General features: G+C 43.9%; 1 protein-coding gene across 2 annotated transcripts; it reads right to left on the reverse strand.

The window, feature by feature from the left end:
* Positions 1–7,531: 7,531 nt before the first annotated feature.
* c17h2orf42 (chromosome 17 C2orf42 homolog) lies at positions 7,532–15,108 on the reverse strand. Of its 2 annotated transcripts, XM_065965904.1 has the most exons (9): positions 14,546–15,108; positions 13,070–14,231; positions 11,205–11,324; positions 10,929–11,030; positions 10,479–10,583; positions 9,444–9,551; positions 8,830–8,930; positions 8,093–8,255; positions 7,532–8,001 (listed from the first exon to the last, which is right to left on the reverse strand). In XM_065965904.1, the coding sequence occupies exons 2-9, from the start codon at positions 14,202–14,204 to the stop codon at positions 7,763–7,765; spliced, it is 2,073 nt and encodes a 690-aa protein (XP_065821976.1). In that variant the 5' UTR covers positions 14,205–14,231; positions 14,546–15,108; the 3' UTR covers positions 7,532–7,762. The 2 variants fall into 2 exon arrangements, with proteins under 2 accessions (XP_065821976.1, XP_029137012.2); XM_029281179.2 differs by lacking the exon at positions 10,929–11,030 and having other exon boundaries at positions 14,546–15,091.
* Between the last annotated feature and the right edge of the window lie 853 nt (positions 15,109–15,961).

A 15,961-nucleotide genomic window follows, 5' to 3' on the forward strand; every position in this document is an offset into this window, starting at 1 on the left:
GTAATGAGCTAAAGCTTCAGCCTGCACCTTTTTGGTCAAAATGTTTTAGTTTTTTCTTGTGACCGAAATAAATGATTACTACTTACTACTACATACAAAGACAGGGCAGGAACATGCAGAGACAACAAAGCTCGGTTTGCACCATTTTTTCGCTCAGTTTTTCCCTTTTCCTGACAATGAGTTGCCGCCGATCTGCCCTTGAATCAAACAATATTCTGTAAAAGCCTCATCTTCAGCCGTGCATTACATTAGAGCGAAGCTGCTGGTAGCCACAAGAAAGCCATGTAAATGAGCTGTGAGAGAGGCCCATCAGTCATCATGCCAGATGCGTGCTCCCATTATTATTTATGGCCATAATTGGCCCGTGTTTCCTCAGGCAATGACTCTACAACTGATGGATCGGATGATGACTCGGCTCAGCCCCCGACACTCAGGAGGCGGTGAGAATGAAGAGACGAGGAGAGAAGGTTTGCATGTCGGAGGAAGGTGGAAGGGCTGCGTATACATGATGCCAAATTGTTTCCACGGCAGGCCAAAGCTATATTTGCAAGTAATCGGTTGCCATTTAGACGGATATTGTTTTAGCTGACGAGAGCAGGTGAGGCTAGCAGAGGTTACCAGCGACTGCAATGCTAGAGGACATCCAAAGTCTGAGTAATATATCTCTTGGCCGACCTCTGTGATGGAATTCATCATGGTATGTCATGTACGTAGTTCCCCTCCCACACAAAAGCAGGAAACTATTGACGGTTTAGACAACAGGAAGCAGCTGATTTTCCCGCCATTCTTTTTAGTATAAGTCATATCAGAAGGTGTTGCTTGGTGGCCGTAAACTATCTGCTTTACCAGCGAACACTAGCAGAGATTTCAACCTTGAAATTCGTTTAATCAAAATCTACAAAATTAGATTAGCTTAAAGAGGATTTGTGAGTTCAGATTTTTTTTTTTGTGATACATTTTTTTATTATTTATGTTTAAACACTGTCACTTGCAATTAAGGAAAAACAAGATGTTGGGGTTTTAACAACAGCCCACAAATATACAGGAGAGGAGAATCATATACAGTATATCATATACATAATTCCTTATACAATCCATTTCAAAAGAAGGGATGAAAACAGCCGACAAAAGGGGGCAAACAAAGATTGAATCATCTCTCCCCTGGATTACCACAACACAGAAAGTATACAAATAAGTAAAGAATGATGGCAAATGAGGGGGACAAAGAAAATAATTCCCCCATTATATCCCACCCCAATCTGTGAGTTCAGATTTGATGTTAAAGATTCCATTTTAAGGGTCACTGACTTTCTCCACATTGGTTCAGGATACTAAACACAAAACACTGACGCCGCGGAAGGCACATTTTGACTCACTCCACGAAGTCATCCATCATTCAGGGCTGATTTCACCTCCTAATATGAGTCAATACGGGTTGTTCTGCAGTTAGAGCCAATCAAAGGCAACAGTTGGGCTTATTGAGATATGGATTGACGGGGGGATTGACGAGATGTGGGTGGTTAACTGGAGGATTGACAGGCGGCGCTCAGAGGTCACCGGGTAAGTGGTCAATCGTCTCCTTTTGTATCGGACGTGCCTGCTGGCCTGGTCTCCAGATCACTTTCTGTCTGGTTCTCCCGGGCTATGAGCTAATGACTTTCTGTTGACGCAGCCCGAGTGGAATTTATACCAAGGCGGTGGAAATGTTGCTCGTCACGGTTTGTCGTCAGTCATCAGGGATGTGTTGACAAGTCCTGTCTGTTTGCCTCTACCTCTTCCAGTTGGCAGGTACACTTCTTGTTGGCAGGTCTTCCCCCCCTTGTCTTGCACGGAAGGGCACCATGTCGGATTAGTGCATGTTGTTGAGTGCAGGTGCTTTGAGTACGTATATCGAATATGTGCAGACTCAGATAATGTGCTTTCACCTCGCTCATTTGGCTCAGAAAATGCTGACTTCTGTATCTGCTGATTGGTGTTTCCTCGAGGCTTTTCCCCTCTTAATATCTGAGTCTGGTCAGATAGAAGGACAAACAGCACTGTGAATACTGTACCTGATGTGTGCAGGCCGTAGCAACCTTTCTGACCTCATGATAAAGGGAGTGGACTCAAGTAGTTCAAAAGTATTTCAACATGATGAAAGCTATCGGATAGGATGAAATCTTAAAAGTTTTAAAGCTTTGTTTTTGGGTCAAGGATCGAGATATTTAGTAAATTAAATGAAGTGACTAAACTTACCTACAGAGTTCTTTATTCTAACACAAGGATTTGCTCTACATACACACTGAGCAAACAACAGACGTTAAAGGTCCAATCAGTGAGATGTGTAGAGAGTGAGATGATAAAGGTATCTTACTATCTGATCAGACATTAAAGAAACATGCTGAGTTGAAGTGCTGGCTTCTCTGACAACAATGCAGCAGCCAGTATGTCCTCCTTCTAACTTTAGATTCTGCTCCTGAATGCTCTGGATTTGTTTGGACCAGAGAAGGTAGGCACTTTTAAGGCGCCCCCCCACACGGCCGTTTTGGACGCCCCTCGGTTTGCCAGATATGAGCGCAGTTATCAGGTCAAACCAACAGGTGTTGCAGCGATGGAAGCGGGCAAGAGAAGTGGTTCAGATAGAAGTGATTGTACCCGACCTAAAAAGCCTCTGCATGTTTCTAATAAGCTCCATGAGCAGAAACGTGCTCAAACTAGGATCAATATTGGAGATGCTTTTGAAAAATGGAGAGAGGTTAGAACACAGAAAGGTTTACAGACCCATGCAGAGCTGGATAAACACTGAAGCTTCAGTGTCCAACACATGGCAACCAGCATGAGCATGGACTCTAGAGAGGGAGGGGGGAGACAGCTCTATGCAATGTTTAGAATTTGGACTGCAGTACCCATTTTGACCACTAGGAGTCAGAGTAACATACCACTCCTTTAATGATAGAGTTTTAAAGAGTTCCAGACCACCAAAAAGTTTTGAATGTGTTTATTATTATGTGTCCTGAGAGCTTTTTTTAAATATAATTAGATTGAAAACACTGATGATGATGATGTAAGCACTTGAGGGAAATGATGGTACGCAAACAATTAATTTAATTCCTCATTAATTTCCGTTGTTTAGAGAAACATTTCAGGGCATTTTTAATGTTGTGCATGAGAGGATTTCATTTGTTACACAGATGTTTTTTAAGTAAGAACCTATGACCAAAGGTCTCTTTATAAAACAGGCTGACACTGATGTTTGATGTTCACTGATCTGAACTTTAAAGTCGTTTGGTCCTTAAGTCCTTCTTTTAAACAAGATCCTGCAATGACATGAATCCCAGAGGACGTGTGTGAAGGTCATCCAGGTCATGGTCATTCAAAGCCTGATCCAATTATTCTGCTAAATCCACTTCCCCATGTTCCTCTAACTCTAACATCTGTCTCTAGTCTGTTTACAAACCCCCCAATGATGAGAAAAGTCCATCCTCTCCGTCTTCTGCCTGCTCCACTTCTCAGAAAATGTGTGCTCATACAGGCCATTTGGAGATTTTCCCTTCATGACATCACAAAGGGCAGTAGCCCCTCCCCCAGGTGGGTGACACTCCCACAGCTAGGTGTTTGTTCTGTCCTCTGAGTCTGCCTTCTCACCGTAAACAATAGGACATAGAGCGAGAAAGTACCGAGACACCCAAGCACTTCCAGAGAGGGGGCGTGGTCAGACACAGCTCATTTACATATTTAAAGGTACAGACACAGAAACAGCCTGTTCTGAGCAGGGCTGAAATAGAGGGGTTTATAGACATGATCAAATACAGGATCAGAGGGGATTTAGAACAAGAAACTTCACACATGTTTTGGGGAGCTCTGAGACTTATTTACACTGAAGAAGAGGAGAATATGTCACCTTTAAAAGCTAAATGCTCCAGTATGTATTCCAGTAAGTTTCCAGCTGTGTCTGTCTGCTGTTTGGTGTTAAGCAGATAACCTCTTGAGGGTTTTTTTTGGACCTTTCCTCTGAAAGCAGACGCCTGCTGCCGCTGTAAACAACACGACGAGAGGGGTGAGAGCGAAAACAGTAAACTTGATGTGGACTATAAAAGCAGAACCTTTAATTGAAACAATGCTATAAAGTATTTTTTAAAAGTCAAATCCTTCTGCATCCAATCTCTTTTAAAAGTGCCTAATTCAATATGAAACAATAAACCTTTGTGTTAATAGAAATACATCTCACTTCAGGTATTTATTGAAGCTCACATTCGGTTTCAAACTGAAGTGATATGGACGATGATGAAAGAAGTGAGCGATGTTAGAGGTGGATTAATGAAGGTAGGATCATTACTGATTAATGGGAGGCAGGCGGGAGGGTGTCATTACTGAATTAAAACATCTGCGATGGATCGTTTCCAAATGATGTAACCTCCCCTCAACCTCCAAACATGTGCTTTTATAAAAGACAGCACAAGGTGCGCTTAGATCCCAACCTGCAGAGAACATTCTGTGCAGAGATAGCGTGGGACGACGAGGCTCGAGGAGTATTCTCATGTGAACTCGAGTGTGTAGCTTTGTGTTGACAGACGCGCAGTCATAGCCGTGTCTCGGCTGCTTTCACTCACTCAATCACATCATCATCAGACGGAGTTGACTTGGCCATGAACTTCACTCTAGCTCTCCATGTGCAGCAGTCTGCCAACCAATAGAGAACAAACCATATGACGTATTTTTGTAGGCCAACCCGGAAGTAGCATCTCCATGGGGTCTAACCAGAATTCTCCTCTGGGATGTTTTCATTGGATTTTGGATCATTGCAGAAAACAATCTCTGTGTTAAACGCACGTTTCTGAAGCGTAGGCGTTTTGTTCAGCAGGATGATCTTCACAGATGAACGCCATTTTTATGATGTTTGAAGAGTTAATGAGGCCGACAGAAGTAAAAAGCTAACGTTATGCTACAAGCTAACTACACCACGGTCAGATGATTGTGACGTCACTAGCGTTATGCTTCAGACGATCTCCGATAAACTAATCCACGTAGCTTAATAAATAGTTTACTAACATAATATTCACCTTAACCTAAAGATTAAACCTACAGGAGACATCTCCGACTAGTGAGAGAGTTCCCACCCTCTGTGTCCGGCGTGATGACCTTTAATGACCCCGACAACCGCTGTAGTCACATTTAGCCGCTTGTTAGCAACCGCCTTTTTAAAGACGAGTAAAAACTTCAAACTTCACAAGTGGAGGTATTACCTAACGTAGTTTATGTGCTCTAACAAAACACCAACATCTCTTCAGCTTGTGTTAACCACAGACCTTATTTCAGGAGTCTAACCACAAACACATTCAAAATCCCCGTTGACTTTTAGATGTTAGACCCCATGGCGCTCAAATACTAACTCACTTCCTGGTTTTAGGACTCATTCCTGTGGCGATCTATTGTCCCACGGCTAAAATAACCAAATATCTAAAAAGAAAATGTGATCCATTTTACTTTTTAAATAAATTCTTACTGAGACTCAGAAATCAAACTTCTCTGTTTTAAATCATTTTTCTCTCTCTCGTCCTCACTGCCTCCCTCGCCTCTCGGACCCGATGCCCGTCCCCGTCTGTAACACGTCCTTCAGAGGAGACGGAGGAAAGCCTTTCCTGTCACAGCGTGCCTGCTTTTCTCTTCCAGCACAGGATTGATTTGTCTCTCTTCTCTGTGACTGACAGACTACATAAACAGCTAAAACGCGTGGCTCGGAGCTGTCTGGCAGCCGTGGCTCCCCGCGCAGGCAGAGGCTGTACTCGCTCTGATGTCCTGGAGGCCTGTGGGGGGGGGGGGGGGGGGGGGGGGTCTGGCACTGTTCTCATACGCCTACACCCCTGATGTAGCTGCATGGTGTGCAAGCTGCTATTTTTGAGGAGTGCATATCGTTTGGCAGCGGTGTTCTCTCGTGGTATTAACTTGTAATCTTAATTAATTCATGAACATTTGGACACATTTTGGATTGCATGTGTGATGTTGCTGCTGATATGTCTGAAAGCCAGAGTGTCTCTCTCCTGCGCTGTGATGCCCAGAAGGTAAGGAACGCCAGATTATGAATTCATTTAAGCGCCACATTTTGTTCTATACACTTACTTCTTCATCTTCTCTGTCAGTAAGCCAAAGACGATAACCCTCTCATATATTCAACCTTCTCTACTTTGTGTTGACTTGAAAGGCTTTTGTCAGGTCAGGCCCCTGTGGGAGCTAGAGCAGGCTTAGGACGCCCTCTGCTGGTGAAAATGGATATTGATGTTGGAGAAATCTCTCCAGTGAAACGGTGAAGTTTAGAAGGCAAATGATGAAGTGCTTATGACATTTAGCAAACAACTTCTGTCCTAGCTTCACTAACTTTGCTGGTTGCCGACTTCTTGTAGAATTTATTTTAAAATTGTACTTATAACTTGTAAAGCTTGAACCTGAATATTTAAGTGAGATGTTACCGCTTCACTGCCAAAGAGCTCTGAGATCAGCTGCTTCCCCTGCTCACCGTGCCCGAGTCAAAGTCGAGGTCAAAGGGTGATCGAGCCTTTTGCTGTGATGTCACCTCAGCTCTGAAACACAGTCCTTTATATTTGTTAACCTGACTGTTTCTGTTTTCAAATCCTGCCTTAAGACTCACTCTTACAGACTTCTGAGCTGACTGATAAATCATCAGCTGTGCAGATTTAAAAGTCTGTTTTTGAATGTTTTTACCAAATTTGTGATTGTCTCTTTTATATTTCTTTATGCTCCTGTCTCTACAAATAAAAGTATAATTGTGATTATTTCCCAGCTCATTAAAGGAGCATTATATAACTCTGACACCTAGTGTTTAAAATGAGTACTGCAGTCTAAATTCAAAACATCATAGAGAGCTGTCTCCCCCCTCCTCTCTAGAGTGGATGCTCACTCAGGTCACCATGTGGTGGACTCTGAAGCTTCAGTGTTTATCCAGCTCTGCATGGGTCTGTAAACCTTTCTGTGTTCTAACCTCTCTCCATTTTTCAAAAGCATCTCCAATATTGATCCTAGTTTGAGCACGTTTCTGCTCGTGGAGCTTATTAGAAACATGCAGAGGCTTTTTAGGTCGGGTACAATCACTTCTATCTGAACCACTTCTCTTGACCGCTTCCATCACTGCAACACCTGTTGACCTGATAACTGCTCTCATATCTGGCAAACCGAGGGGCGTCCAAAACGGGGGGCCGTGTGGGAGTCGAGTTAAAACCATCTACTTTCTCTGGTCCAAACAAATCCAGAGCATTCAGGAGCAGAATCTAAAGTTAGAAGGAGGACATACTGGCTGCTGCACTGTTGTCAGAGAAGCCAGCACTTCAACATAGCATGTTTCCTTAATGATCAGATAGTAAGATACCTTTATCATTTCACTCTCTACACATCTCACTGATTGGACCTTTGAATATCTGATGCACTCTTGCACCGTGCTGTTGTTTGTCTTTTCTGTAATTTGCTCATACGAGTCTTTGCTGTTTTGTTTTTTCTGTCATTTGTTTTAAGATTTAATAAAATAATTAGAAACAAAGATATCTTTCAGAAAATATAATTTCTTCTTTATTGTTGTTAGCTGTCGGGAATATTCCGCATTTAAAGAAAAGGTATAATACGTCTTCTCTATGGTCGAGAGTCAATAAAACACAGCGTCACTCAGGAGGTTATTGATTATCAGTAGCTTGCATATTATAATGTGGGATTACGGGGGGAGTCAAATACTGCATACATAAACGATCCATGACCGACAGAGGCCGTTCAAGTCGAGCTGTTAGACGACCACTTGAAGGACTTCCACAGCCTTCGTGTGTTTGGTTTGGCTCGAGTCCGGCTTGTTCCGCCCCCCTTTCTCCGTGGTGCTCATTTTCTCGCAGTGATCCGCCTGACCGCTCTGCTGGTGTCCAAACTCGAAGCCGATCCTGAGCTCTCCCATCTGACAGCGAGGGAGGACGTCTGGAATCCACTCGACGACAAACGGAGCCGCCTCCTTCTGATCCGGCGAGCCCGGTCCTGCAGGGGGGGAAAATAAGAAGCGTGAGGTGAAACGTATAAACACAGCCGTGCAGATTCACTCCTCTGCGGCTTAAAAACACACACCCACCGACTTTGAGGAAGGTGCGGAGCTCCATCGGCCGTATGGCCTGCGGTCGATCCGTCCTGTAGCCGTCGGGTAGCTCAGGTTCAGGCAGCGGGTCGGGGCAGTGGAAACGAGAATAAGAGCCGTCTGCGTTTTTTACAAAACTCTGAGAGAGCTCCAGAGGCAACTGATGGACAGACAGAGAGGAAATATACTACGATTGATTTCATACTTCCAGTGTCAATCATAAAAACTAAAATCAGCCGTCTATCGTCTTAGGCCCCCGTGTTCACGTAGCGTTTTTTTCTCAATCAATTGTTTCCAATGAGGAGAGAGCGTTTGCAGCAACTTCAAAAAAAGTGCAGCGACATGAGTTTCTTTTCTGAGCGCTCTGCCTTTTTTGTGCGGCCGCTCGAATGCTCATGTTGAAAATCTTTTAACTTTTTTAGAAAGGCGCTGTAGACCTCACTGGCGCTCTTTTCCAAATGTTTAATATTCCCCGTATTCATCCTCCTCGCTCTGCGTCTGATAAACGGGAAATAAACGATCTCAAATATAAAACATGCAGTAAAAAGTAACGGAGCAGTGTCGCTCATACAGCGAGCATTATCAACAGACTGTTGTCATGGAGACAGGACGGACTTGCAGTGCTTTTCATCTCAGTGCACAAATGCTGCATAAACTTTTCTGCCCGGAAAGAAGCGCTCGGGGGTCACAGAGCCTGAGACGCGTCACATCCTCTGACTGGAGGGAGCGTTTACCTCTGGGGTGTCAAAGATTCTTTTGACCTGCATCAGATTGGTGATGTGCCAGGTGTACTTGGAGAAGGAGCCGAACGGGAGTCCATCGTTTCTCACAAAAGCTAAAATCAACACAGAGAGAGAGAGAGAGAGAGAGAGAGAGAGAGAGAGAGAGAGAGAGAGAGAGAGAGAGACAGAGACAGAGAGAGAGACAGAGACAGAGACAGAGACAGAGAGAGAGAGAGACGTACATGCAGTGTGAAGATACCAGCATAATAAAGATCGCTAGCATTAGCATGCTAACACAACAATGCAGCGCAAGTTGTTTTGGTTTCATGCTGGAGCTCAAGGGCGACATCTGCTGGATCAAAAAATCACATATAAAGCCTTTAACTCATAAAGAAGGACTTATTTTTAGGAATGGATACAATTCAGTGATTGGAATATTGTGGACATCGACATAGCGGCAAATCAGAGAAAATATAATCATAGTGAAGCCAAACGCAGCTCGCTCCACCTTGTGTTGTCTTTTACCCGTGGACGTGGAGTTGGTTCTGCTTCCTGTTGGACAGGCAGGTGACAAACACCAGCGGTTAGCTTGTGCTAGCGTGCGTTAGTGTTTAAAGTTTTCCAACCTGTTGTGAAGTTGGGCAGTCTCTTCTTCTTGGAGCCCGTGGACAGACGATGCTGCAGAGCGTTGAAGAACTCCTGAGGGACGTGGAACACCAGAGGTTCTGGTTTCCCTGAGTGAAAAAAAACAAAACGTTCTCTAACCCTCATGCATCATTATGGACATTTTTGTCCATTTGGTCAAATGTTTCCTCTTCATCTGGTCATCATTTTGTCTGTGTTAGTGCATATGGCACCATTTTTGTAAGAAAGTCTCTCTCTTCACACAATTTAAAGAGTTAAATTCCTAAAAATGATTGAATGTTTGGTAGTTTTGAGCAGGGCTGGAGTTGTTTAAGAGATTTATGCAGAAAAAAGTAGAAAAAAATATCAATCTGTTCTATTTTTATAGCAGTTTTTGTAAATTGGACATTTCCGCCCTCCAATGTCCAAACAGGGAACTACATTTTAAATCTGATGCTACACAAAAACTAACAATGCATCAAAGTCAATATTTTGGATAATCTTTGACATATACAAGACTGATTTAAAAAAAAATCCCCCAGCCACCAAATATTTGTTTTATGGAAAATAACTAATTTTTATGTTTTTATTTTCATAAATAACAACAGTGACATCAAGTAATCAAACTGGCATTTAAAGGGTTAAATTCCTAAAAATGATTGAATGTTTGTTAGTTTTGAGCAGGGCTGAAGTTGTTTAAGAGAATTATGCAGAAAAAAGTAGAAAAAAATAACAATCTATTCAATTTTTATTGCAGTTTTTTGGAAGTGGACATTTTGGTCCTTAATGACTTAATGTGAGAAACAAGCAACCAGAACAAGTCTTCCTTTAGAGACGATCAGCTGTGAGAAGCATCTCTTCAAGTAAATTTTGTAAAAATGTCCAATTCTAGATCGGGGAGGATGCGACTCAATGGGGAGCAGTAAAAATAATCATAGTGCATTGAATCAGGCCACGACTTCATGATGGTTGTGGGGAGGCACCTACTTTGTAAAAATGATTCCAATCTCATAAAGTGTAGTTAGCTTCATCGTTACCATCAAACTGGTAGTGCATAGTCTGGTGGATCCTCTCTGTGACACTGGCCAGCCACTGGTGGAAACCCATCGCCACTGTACGTTCATCCACAACCTGTGTACTCCCTGAGACACACACAAACACACACACAGTCATTCATTACCTGCTTTGTTTCTAAGCGGACCACCCACAAGTCAGATATTCAGCCTCATGAGACTCCGAGCTCGAGTCTGTCACATGTTGTTAAAAAGGAAATGTTAAAATGTTTAAATGTGCTCGGTGTGACCGCTGCAGTGCGGCCGCTCTTTTCAACAGCGGACGAGGATTAGTGCAGCGGGATTAAGACAGAGGAATGATAAAGATAGAGACAGATGTCTGAGACGATGTAAGGTTATTTGATGGACAGATCTAAGCAGCAGTAAGATGAAAAGGCAGGGAGCGAGGGGGGGGGCAGCAGGGGGGGCAAGCACCTTGAGCCTTCAGCCCACCAGCACCGGGGGCTTTCCGCTGACCGGCTCTCTTTAGACCGCAGGCGGACACTCCCTCTTTTCCGACCCAAGAGGGAGAGGTCGCTGAGGGGGGGGAGTGAAGAAACAGCAGGGTGGGAAAGATAAAGATAGAAAGAGAAGGGACGGACAAATGAAAGATTCAGAGAACGTGTGCTTCTGGAGAATCATCCTGCATTACTCAGAGGTGAATGTAATAAATCTGTTTGAGGAGGAGGAGGAGGACGAGGAGGAGGATACCTGAGAGGGATTCATCCACCCGCAGTTTCTTTGTTTTATGATGAGGGTTGACGGTCTCAGCCTGCAGCAGAGGCTTCTCACTGGGACTGATCACTCTGCTCGGAGCGCTCTGCTGAACGCCTGAGAGGAGAGGTGGGAGGAAGTCGTTTAGAAAAAGTACATGAAAGGAATAGTCTGACATTTTAAGACACGCAGTTTCATCATAGACCGTATATAAACATGGACGTCGCCTCAGTAACGTTTCGACCATTTGTTTCTGAAGAAGACCACGTAGCATCCTGCGGTGTTGAAAAATGAAGCTGATGCTGCAGTTCCTGGAGTGTCCACTAGAGGCTGGCTATAGAAGAACAGGAAGTCACATACACACCCATTCAAAAAGTCTGTTTTTACAGCAGAGATGAACATGTTTACAGCCTGGTTCAAAAAACCAAATAGGTGTGATTAGCTCATGTCTGGATGGACACACACTGTACGGGGGGTGAATGTTTTGATGACTCATCAGTTTTGATTTGATGAAGGATAAGAGTTATTCACAATAAGGCGTGTAGCTGACCTGATTGACAGGTGGGCGCGGTGTAACGGTTTGTCAGGAGGTTTAAAACCCGCCTCAGCTCCAGCTCTCAGCCTGTCGTTAGGTTGACTGAAAGTTAGACTGAGACAGCATTTCCAGCATGGAGACCGCCATCGATGATAACTTCTTACAGACTATGCTTCCTACACACATCCACTCACATAGGAGGGAATTGAGCGTGGAAGACGCAGTTTTGAGAAAGAACCGAAGAAAGACTGAATGTAAGATGGACTAAACCAGGGATGTCCAAAGTGCGGCCCGAGGGCCATTTGCGGCCCTTGAAGGGATTTTCTGCGGCCCGTGACTTCAAATGAAGAATCAGAAGATTTTGTCCCGAGGCCTCGATTAAGATCGGCACATTATCTTATTTTTATTTTTCATATTAACAAGGGCTGAACAATATTCCTAAAATAGAAAATGTTCAGTCACATGTATGTTGTTGTTGTTTTAAATCTACAGCTTTTACTATTTTCCACATTTATTTGTAAACTATGAAAAAAAACTCATGCAAAGTTTTTGTAAACAAGCGGACTGTTGTTTAACCATTTAATGACCTGAGCTAAATGCAGAAAGCTTTTCCAAAAACATGAACCACGTTACAGACTTGATTCTGAGGAAAAAAACAAATAAAGTAGAACGAAGAAATCTAAATATTTGATTTCCTTTATTAAAGGGTTTCTTTAGCGAGCCTTTTGATTCTGATCTACAAAGCCTGACTACGTTCTCAACTATATTTTAAAAAACAACCTGTGGCCCGCGAGCGATTCTAACACGACAATTTTGGCCCGCAAGAAAAAAAGTTTGGACACCACTGAGTCTAAAGCAAAAGCCTCCTGGGAGTGAAGCCAGAACATTTAGAGCTCCCCCTAGTGGCTGGCTGCCCCACCTTCCCCTCGCTGACAACAGATGGAACATGGGTGAAACTATAAAATCTAAATACAAGTCGGACCCGGTATCATCATGACAGTAAGTTGTGTTCAAGTCGGCTCGTTTTCTGAGAAGTTTCTCTTTAATTACTGGTCGTTGATTGATGCTATGAGACTGTTTTAAACGGCATGATTGACAGCTCAGTCGACGAATGCAGCTTCAGTAAAGTAGAAACAGGAAGAAGAATTTTTTATTGGTAAGTTAAATGTGTGTTTTCGTTTAGTGGGAAGCTGCCTGACATCTGGAAGATATCTGGTTGAGTAAAGTGACTTAATTGCTTTTTTATTTAATGAAAAAATCTACTGCATAAAAAAAACAAAACACCAAAAAATGTCAAAGTAGTTCATTGAGACTCAGCTTACTGTACCATTCGGGGTGTAGTTGATGAACGCAGCAAACTCTGACGCCAGTGTCTCGTCGCTTGCAAAGGCGCACACACAGGCGTGGAAGTGAAGGCAGGGCTGTGATGTCACAGAGCCGAGAGGCGGATGAGAGTTGGCGCCGTCCGCACCGGGTTTACTTCTTCTGCTGCTGCCGCCGCCGCCGCTCACCTGACAGGCGCAGTGAAAGAGTCCATGCTGCTGCTGCTGCTTATCTCTGCTCCGCCTCTCGCTCTTTGAAACCTCCGACAGCCCTCCCGCACACACGGTGAGATGCAGCAGCCCCAAAGGATGCTGGGAGTCCGTGTGGCACTTCACCACCAGGGTGTCCTTTGCGACGCGCTGCACCAGGGGTCCCGGAGACTCCGTGGCCAGCCTCCAAAGCTCCTCCCGTTCCTGGATTGAGGCCTGCAGCCCCTCCAGGACGGAGCTCTTCAAGGTGAGCGGCGCGGCGCGGCTCTGACACTCTATCGCTTGCTTTATGTGAACGCAGAGGCTGTCCGAGGACTGTTTTGCACCCGCAGCCGCCGACTCTGTATCGCCATGATTTGACCGTTGACCCTGCCTGCAAGAAGGCAGAAAACAGCGACCTAGATTGATGCGGGTCAGCAGGGTCGCGCCGTCGCCTGTAGCTATTGCGGTATCAGTGGGGACGAGTTCCACAAAGCCCAGCTGTGTCGCTGTGGCTCCTCTTCCTCTGTGACACACTGAAAACACCTGCACACCTCCACCTGAGGCGCCCGCAAGGCCTCCCCCGCCCCCCGCACGCTCCTTACCCCCTCTCTCCTCACTGTCTATTATCACCTTCACCACCTCCACCGCACACTTCTTGCTGCTCCTGCCCGTGGCGGAGGCATTCCTGAGAGATATCCCGCAGGCCTTATTCTTGCAGCTGAGCCCACGGGTGCCGTTGTAGACGCCACACTGGGGGCACTTGCGGATGCCCCGCAAGGTCGCCCTGCCCAGGTTAGAGAGGAAGGCGGGAGTGTTGGACGGTGTCTTTCTGCTGCTGTCTTTCTGTTTAGCCGCCAGGTTAGCGGGGGCGGTGGAAGTCTGAGGGGCAGACGACGAGGGTGGTCTGAGGGTGGAGGGCGAGGAGGACACTGTCACTTCAGTTTCCATGTTGGGAAATATTAAAAGTTGGGAAACCTTAAAAAAAAATTTAAAAAAAAATAAAAAAGGGGGAAACAAGAATATCAGTGAAAGTAACAGAGATAAAAATGTCTTTATTTATGATCACACAAAAGGAAACGAGCAGCACTAAACTTTATCAAACTGCTTTTACCTTCTAAGTTTTAACAACAGTTAAGAAGCTTATTAACAGTTAACATGCTTTGTAACAGCCTCCTTTTCTAAATGTATAATGTATCAATATAAAAAGCGTCAACACACGGTTATAAACACACCACTGGGTTTCTAACAACCTCTCTGTGTGTGTTCATCGCATCTGATTTTCAAACTACCTGCGTTCCGCTTCTGTTTGGTCAAACTTAGCTCAGCTCTGGCCTCCAAAACCGCCTCGACCGTCGCCATTCCTCCTTACATCCCGACAGCCGCATTGCGCCTGTAACGACACTCGTGATTGGTCGGAGGCGATCACGTGGGGGCGGAGGGGGGGAAAAAAAGGCGGGGGGGTCGGCCGCTACGGGCGCGCTGAATCATGGGAGATGTAGTCAGAGTGCAAAGGCCGCGAAATGCTCGAGCAGTAAGTGAGCTAGCAGGAGTTTTCTTGTCAGTTTGGTAATTTTAAAAGCACATAACCAAGTGATATCATTATGAATACATTTCTATACTTTGTTTATGAAAATTCATATACTTTTAATATATATTGTCACAAGAGGCTATTTTTTTCTATTGAAAGGAGTATCTTTGGTCACCTTTAATTTTAGAAAAAGTCAAATTTAGCTGTAAAACTGACTGAATTAACCTTCTTAATACTCCAGAATTGGTCATTATCAAGTAGAAAATGCCCAAATACAATACGCTCATAGCAGTAAGCCCATTAAAGATTGCGAGCAAACGACTGCACAAAATTAAAATGTGCAATAAAATAAACCATCATTGCAAACCTTCCTGTTGGAATGAAAGTGTCTCTGAGGTTTACATAATTTGTTTTCTTTCAGTGTTTTAAGTACTTAAAGATGTGACTTCTTTCACAAAAAAAAACAAAAAAACCGAAAGAATGAAGCCAATAAAACATGTCACTATTCAATTGTGTCTAATTGCTGCTCTCCTTCTCATATATCGTAATAAAGTAAATTTTTGTAGGTTTTTCACTATTGGTTGGACAAAATAAAACATTTAAAGACTAAAATTGGTTGAAATGTTATCCTCAGTAAGGTTAATGTGATGTCACAGAACTCAGTTAAAGAATAGGAAAGTAAAAATAAAATATAAGCTGTTCAAAATCAAGGGCTCTCAGCATTGATGCATTATTATGTTATTTTGTCCCTTCAGGCTCTCCGTAGATAGTGGTCCTCAGTGTCTCCCTGTAGTCTCAGTGATTTAAAAGAAGGACACTGCTGCATCTTTGAATGTCTCATTTCACTTTAACAAACTCTCTCTTGACGAGTCCAAATACCCACCTTATGACATCACACATTGACCGTTGACGTCAACAAAACATGTTTCGCATCCCAAGTTGAAGACGATTATGACGTCAACTCGGAATGTCGGTCAGATCATTTTTTTTCCCTGAGTTGTTGCTCCGACTTGAGCAGGCCTTCATGGTCATTTTACAATTCGGAAACTCGTTTTTCCAGATGTGTCAGACAGCACCTTGAACTACAAATGATTTGAATTTGAATGTGTTGATTAAGAAGGAGGCGTTTCCCTTCTAATCACAGTGATGACATGAGAAAGAAGCCCATCAGTGGTGG

This window comes from Labrus bergylta, chromosome 17, assembly GCF_963930695.1.
Source record: "Labrus bergylta chromosome 17, fLabBer1.1, whole genome shotgun sequence".
NCBI classification, from domain to species: Eukaryota; Metazoa; Chordata; class Actinopteri; order Labriformes; family Labridae; genus Labrus; species Labrus bergylta.

Bases quoted from the DNA above. Each gene is read 5' to 3' on its own strand.
- c17h2orf42 (XM_065965904.1), bottom strand. From the start codon at position 14,204: ATGGAAACTGAAGTGACAGTGTCCTCCTCGCCCTCCACCCTCAGACCA. The intron at 9,552-10,478 runs GTAACGATGAAG...TTTTTCACTCAG, and splicing joins TATGCACTACCAGTTTGATG to GGAAACCAGAACCTCTGGTG. The intron at 8,256-8,829 runs GTAAACGCTCCC...TCTGTCCATCAG, and splicing joins GAATCTTTGACACCCCAGAG to TTGCCTCTGGAGCTCTCTCA.